This window comes from Poromitra crassiceps (genome assembly GCF_964638095.1).
Source record: "Poromitra crassiceps genome assembly, chromosome: 1".
Lineage (NCBI taxonomy): Eukaryota > Metazoa > Chordata > Actinopteri > Beryciformes > Melamphaidae > Poromitra > Poromitra crassiceps.
Genome location: NC_139623.1, coordinates 816172 through 823682, shown reverse-complemented (window position 1 = coordinate 823682; position 7511 = coordinate 816172). Strand labels below are relative to the sequence as shown.

Genomic DNA, 7511 nt, shown 5'->3' with positions numbered 1-7511 from the left:
ATTTCCTCAAAACCGGGACCACAAAACAGTGGGATGAAGCTTCATATTACTTTCCCGAAGCCTAACCGTCATCAGTTTAGAAACAGTTGCAACTGGGCAGTGAAAATGGGGCTTCTGTGTCTAACTGCATACATGAGGACTAATCCCCTCTGAAAGAGAAGGGGCTGTACAACACAAAGCACAGCTTAGCCAATCAACAGTAGATAATCTCGCACAGAAAAGACAACTCATGTCAACAGTTCAGCACAGTGTCAACAAGGTCAACCCACTTAAACTCACTCTGCTACCGGCTACTGACTACTCGCGACTATCTGAGTCCCTCACAATGCACCTCTGTTGGTCGCCCAGTTTCCACAAATGGACTGAGTGTGAAGCTGATGTAGCTTTCATTCACACACTGATCATAATGAGATGAGCTACCACTCCATCATACAGTAGTCCAATAGAGGACATTTGCAGCCATCCATTAACCTGACGCTGCCAGATGGTTTGTTTTCATATAAACATCTGGGAACGAGTTGTTGGGAAACTGTTTCAAAGGACAGGCACTTTCAAAAGATGTCTGGCAGGTGATTGGATGAACCATCTGTCTATCACATGCTCACTGTCGATGTCGTCACACCTAAATCCCGCCCGTAGCCGTAGCCTCAGAGGACGAAACGTCTGTAAGCAATCTATCATAGTAGGTATCCACTTCCACCTAATTCTTCACTCACTCTCACACTCTTTTTCACACACACAGGGGCGGACTGGGATCCTAATTCAGGCCGGGCATTAGATACCAAGCAGGCCAGGCCGATACGGGCCGACGCGCGTGCCGGCATCCGAAGGGCGGCGGCGAAAAATTTGGGGCGTTTGAAGCTCAATTTGGGCCACTGCACACACACACACACACACACACACACACACACACACACACACACCTACCCACGGACCTCTGCTCTTAATTCTCACTTTTTTGCTGCATCGCTCTCATCCTTCAAAGTACTGAAGTGCAAAGATCAAAGTTCACTGGTGCCCCCCTCCATCTCCTTCATCACGTCTGTGAGTGAACAGAGGAGAGTCCCCACCTTGAACTCAGCTGAGATGAGAGGGTCACAACAGAGGGGGCTTTTGAGTATGGGTTGTGCAAATAAACTTTTGCTATGTCCTTCCTCCTTGGTGTTCCATCTGCATCAGCTGGAGTGCAAATTCTCCTTTGATGGACTGTTTAGTCAATCTAAATTTAAAAAACAGGGTCTATTCTCACATTCTTAAAAACATTCTCATTCAGCACCCCCCCCCTCCCCCACACACACACACACCCCCGCCCCTTCAAATAATTTCTATCCCTCTCGAAGCCTTAAAAACCCATCACAGTAGGGTTTCTAACTCTCTAGTGTCGTGCCTGCCAGTACAATTACTCGGTCATCACCAGACTTTCATAACATGCCAGGTGGGAATGCAGAAGAGGAAACCACGCCTCAATTCTTCTTTCCCGTCAGTTCAACCCATTCAGGGGTGAGAAGGGTTGGTGCATTGTGGGTGCTGATAAAGTCTTCAGATTTGAAACATCAGGAAGTGAGATTAACCAATCCTGAGATTTAGTGCACCTGTGGTTTTTCAGTCAGGATGATGCTAGTCTCTCCCCAGACTCAAATATTACGTTGAATCGCTGCGCTCCGCATACTACATAAATGAGTCTGTGCCAGTTCATAGACACAGCTGGTTTTTGAAGGCGGGTTGAAATTGAATGAGTGACAGGTCGTAGCACCGATGAGAGAGCGGTTCGAAAAATGGGCTGCGCCTCCCGTGTTGTCTGATCGCAAAGTCGTTACTGATTGGGGAGGACTGAATCCACCACTGGCATATGACTGGCCAAGTGAACGGTTCCCTCCCATAACCAGCCGGCTGAGGGAAAGTGTCCCAGACCCAGAGAGAGCTCTGCAGCATGCAGTAACGTAGTGTATCAGCGTAAGAGCTCTCATGGGTCTGGCGTTGAGACTAGGGTGATGCTAAAGGTTTTGGCCACACTTTCTCACCGTAACACTTTTGAAATGTTCCAGGAGATTACCAGAGAACAACGCAAAATACACAGTTCCAGAACGAAGGTGGTTCACTCCACCAGTGTCATGATGACTTCTCCCTCTCTGTGTGTGAAAACGATTGATATTACATTAAAATTACGCAAGATGCAACGGGATTAGATGGAGGGTTTTCCAGGTACATGGAGATGTACCAGCTGATCATGTGTGAACTGACACAGAGTGTTTCTCAGCACATAGGATCACACACGTTTCACATTACACCATAGAAACAGAGGTCCTGGGGCTACAGCGATACAGGTGTGTGTGTGTGTGTGTGTGTGTGTGTGTGTGTGTGTGTGTGTGTGTGTGTGTGTGTGTGTGTGTGTGTGTGTGTGTGTGTGTGCGTGTGCGTGTGCGTGTGCGATGTATCTTGTACTAAACACACACGCACGCACACACACACACCCAGGCACACGCACGCAGGCACACGCACGCACGCGCACACACACACACACACACACACACACACACACACACACACACACACACACACACACACACACACACACACACACACGTTATGCTGCCATTCTCTACTCCATTCTATTCTGTAATTATTTTGACTCTGGCTACAGGCATCAAATTACCATACTGATTTTCCCATTTAATATTTTGGCCCCCTGATATAATAGTAACAATTATTTTACTACAGGTCATGCAGTAAGCAGTAGTCAGTTGAGGCAAACTGTTAGCGTTTAGGATACAGAAGGAGCGACTCAATATTGTCTGTGAATGAGGAGAGGGCGGCTGCAGGGTGGGCTAGTGGTTAGTGAGGTCATCCCCTATGGAGTTACTTTTGTATCTTTATTTTTCCAAGTGAATAAAAACGTTTTGACGCTTAAAAAATGCTATGAAAATTTTAATTTAATTTTCAAAAGTTTGTGGTCAACTTGTGGATAACTTTTTATTTTAATTTATTCAAATCATACCCATTTTTGGTTGCATTGTTTGTTAAATCAATGTTTTCTACCATTACACCTCTTTCTCTTGCTTTCTGTTTCATCCTCTCGCTCTCAATCTCACACTGTTGATTTCTTTCCGCCTTCTCTCACCTCTCACTCTCCTCTCTGCCCACATCTGTTTTTGCAGGAGCTGCTGAAGGAGCCTCTCTACATCGGGCTGAGGCATAAGAGAGTAAGAGGCCAGGCCTACGATGACCTGCTGGATGAGTTCATGACGGCTGTCTCAGACAGGTACGCTTGACGTCTGCTATTGCACGTTGATACAAACTGCACATGGAGCTCTTAAAAGAAATATGTTAAGCAGTTTAGCATAGTCAATACATGTCCACTGATATTTGCATAGAAGAATCACCCTCTGAAGACACTGAGTGAATATTTAGAGTAAAACCTCCATTTTGCTGTCTTACATAGCAGTTGGAGTAATTGCTTACAGTAAGATTGGGGCAGTGCAACATCAATCAACATATCAGCAATACACCTCAATGTAAATGCGCCAGAGTTAACGCAATTGCTAAATTACATTGGTAGTCCCATGGCAGGTACATACACAAAATGTGAAACAGAACACATCTCACAAAGACAAATCACAAATAGTACAATAAGAAGATCACAACATAGGTCACAAACAGTATGAAAGACAAATCACAGACAGTATTATTCTAAGAAATTCCATTTACATTTACAATTGTTACATTTACAATTTAAAAGTGCTTAATGGACCGAAAGTCCCCTAGAAACGGGCATCGGAGGAGGATCTTTTGACAATTGTATGATTTTGATACTTGGCTCCATCATATTGTCTATTTTGCTCTGTCAGCTGCAACCTGACTTGTTCAGCATTTGTCATTTTGTACACACATACATACACCATCAAAATCACTATGCAATGCTGTCTGCTATCTAAACTATGGATTGTAAAAACATATATATGTTTTATATAATATAAAGACGCAACTTCACATTTTACAGTTTCATTTTCTGTCAAGAAATGAGAGGACCTGGAGTTGCTGTCATGCTTTGACCTGATACCTTTACCCATGATGCAATGCTATATTGAGCTTGTGCAGACTGCAAACACCAGCAGATTACATTCAGTTTACATTCATCAGTAGCCCAGATAATAGCAGGACATCCGAGTTACCCTAGTTTCTCATAGCTGGGACAAGAGCTTATTCTTATAGTTTGTCATAGCTGGGACAAGAGCTTATTCTTATAGTTTCTCATAGCTGGGACAAGAGCTTATTCTTATAGTTTCTCATAGCTGGGACAAGAGCTTATTCTTATAGTTTCTCATAGCTGGGACAAGAGCTTATTCTTATAGTTTTTCATAGCTGGGACAAGAGCTTATTCTTATAGTTTATCATAGCTGGGACAAGAGCTTATTCTTATAGTTTCTCATAGCTGGGACAAGAGCTTATTCTTATAGTTTCTCATAGCTGGGACAAGAGCTTATTCTTATAGTTTCTCATAGCTGGGACAAGAGCTTATTCTTATAGTTTCTCATAGCTGGGACAAGAGCTTATTCTTATAGTTTCTCATAGCTGGGACAAGAGCTTATTCTTATAGTTTCTCATAGCTGGGACAAGAGCTTATTCTTATAGTTTCTCATAGCTGGGACAAGAGCTTATTCTTATAGTTTCTCATAGCTGGGACAAGAGCTTATTCTTATAGTTTCTCATAGCTGGGACAAGAGCTTATTCTTATAGTTTCTCATAGCTGGGACAAGAGCTTATTCTTATAGTTTCTCATAGCTGGGACAAGAGCTTATTCTTATAGTTTCTCATAGCTGGGACAAGAGCTTATTCTTATAGTTTCTCATAGCTGGGACAAGAGCTTATTTGGGTTTTGTAAACAGGATGTGGCATTTACAAGCACCGACTCATGAATGTAATACTAAATGGGATATTAGTGGGCATGTAAACATATCCATGTATATGCATATGGTGGGTGGTGTAGCCCCTGGTTTGTGGAGGGAGCTGTTTGTTTTGTGTTGACTCCAGTGGTCCCAGTCCAGGAAAACTCTCTGGCCATACTGTGTAGAGCCCTTGCTTAAATTCCCTGAGCACAGAGGATACATAGCACTGTAAGGCTGCTTTCTCACTGGGAACGATTGCTTTCGTTCCGTTCTGTCCCGCCCCTCTCCCCCGCTGGACAGCTTTCACATTACAGCATTTCTTCCGCGCTCGGAAACGGAACAGAGTGCACTTGCATCATCAACTATGCCTGGAGTTTATCGTGGCCCGTGTGTTGTCTATGTGGTTCGGAACGGTTGGCTTTCACACTCGCAAGTGTTCCGTGCGTGGGCACGCCGGCACGCTCCCCAGACCACCTTTTCAAGTGGATCCTGTCACGGTTCCCCGTTGCGCACCCGGGCGCAGAACGGAACGGAACGCAACGTTCACACTCGTCAAATGTTCCGAAACTGGGGTCAATTTGGGGACAAGTGTGCTCGAGAACGGTACCGGGGCGCTAGTGAGAAAGCACCCTAAGTGTAGACCCCTTGCCTAAATTCCCTGAGCACAGAGGATACATAGCATGCAGAATTGTGATGTAATGCTGACATATGTAACCTCTGTCTCCACTCATTCCAGCAGTGGATTGAGATGGTATCTTAGATTTGAGTCTATTCCACTGTAGTTCATATCTGTAGTTACATGGTACCGGACCTGTAAAATGGAGTGAGTCTATTCCACTGTAGTTCATATGTAGTTACCTGGTACTGGACCTGTAAAATGGAGTGAAAATTATTAGCCCGGCCGGGTAGCAACCCACATCACTGAGGATACGTCCCAGTTGCATCCATGCAATGTTTTCTCTTCATAAGTTAGCCTGGCTTAGCCTAGCCAGTGACTCATAGGAATAGACTACGTGACAACCAGGAATAGACTAGTGACCACTGGAGAGACAGTTGACAGCCGGAACAGGGACGGCACCCGGGAGCAGTATGGGTTAGCGCCCCAGCCTGCGTCTTCCGTGAGGAAGAAGCCCAACAATCCACGAGAGGCCTTCTAGGAGGGCACTGCATGGTATCCACCAAGATACCATCACCTGAGATGAGATGTTTGGAGCGGGGGAGTCTGGTGCAGCGCACAGGTCCTAGACCTGGTGAGACGAGGGAGGAGCCCGGCCGGGTGGCAACCCACTACGTACCAGAGCCCTTCTCCCCCCCGGTCCCGGCAGAGTAGTTCCAGAGCAGCGGATTGAGTGGCCCTGACCACGTGACCACCTTCGACCCTTCCTAGAGGGCTGACCGTGGGTAGCTACTGGGACGTAAGTTGGGGCTTGGCCAGCCCCGGCTGGGTCACCTGGGCGAGGGTGTATGATGTTGCGAGACCCGAAACATCCTATGACCCCAGGGTACATCACTGAGGATACGTCCCAATTGCATCCATGCGATGTTTTCTCTTCATGAGCGAGTCTATCCACTGTAGTTCATATGTAGTTACATGGTACCGGACCTGTAAAGTGGAGTGAGTCTATTCAACTGTAGTTCATATGTATTTACATGGTACCAGACCTGTAAAATGGAGTGAGTCTATTCCGCTGTAGTTCATATGTAGTTACATGGTACCGGACCTGACGTCGAAGCTGTGGCCTGGGACAGAGATTGCTAAAACCCAGTGGTGGATTCGAACCACTGAACTTCTGATTGTGAAGCACGCAGCTCTAACCACTCAGCCTCAAGAGCTTTCTGACTTTCATAGTGGAGTTTGAGAGGATAACTGTATGTCAGTCAGATGTAGTTGTTGTCACTTTGTAGCTTTGTTATTATACACAGAGACTTGGGAAAAATATTGATACTTTGTTAGTTGTAGCTTGAAGGCATTTCTGCAGTGTGACTGTGCCACAGTGCACAGTCAGCCCCCCACAGTCAGCCGGGGGGGGGGGGGGGCTGTAAAATAACTAGGGGCTAATGTAAGGGCTTATACAATTTCCAAAATCTTATTACTTTTGTTTTGATACCAAGTAATACAGTAAGTAAAGTAATGTTATTACTTTTTAAAGGAGTAATAAGTAATACGGTAAGTAACTAACTTGCCCAACAGTGTGTGCCATGGAGCCACAGACACATGGGCCTCGTTAAGGCCTGTCTTAGTCCAGAGAGCCCAGAGGGAGAAGCCTGGGTCTGGCCTCGTTAAGCCCTGTCCTAGTCCAGAGAGCCCAGAGGGAGAAGCCTGGGTCTGGGTCCCCTCCAGCTGGCAACAGGACGCCATGACACTCTAATAACTGGGTGGCTTCTCAACTACAGGGAACAGCAATGCCTTTTTTCCCCAATGGAGCCGGATTGGCGGAAAATGAATAATTATGGGGTCCAAGATTGGATGAATGATTACAGCCCTGCAGTTTGAAGTCATATTCATGTTTGGTTTTCTAAGAAACTGGGAAAAGGCAGGTCATTTAAAGCCACTCATCTCATAATACTACTGATCAACTCATCATCAATGAGCAACACCCCAGAGGCATTTTTCCTCCACCGTTTTGT

General features: G+C 45.6%; 1 protein-coding gene across 1 annotated transcript in view; it reads left to right on the top strand.

Moving 5' to 3' along the window:
* me1 (malic enzyme 1, NADP(+)-dependent, cytosolic) overlaps nucleotides 1-7511 on the top strand; it is a 167971-nt gene that overhangs the window by 141327 nt on the left and 19133 nt on the right. The window contains exon 6 of the mRNA XM_083641731.1: nucleotides 3156-3259. Coding sequence (XP_083497857.1) covers nucleotides 3156-3259 — 104 coding nt within the window. The remainder of the gene's footprint in view (nucleotides 1-3155; nucleotides 3260-7511) is intronic.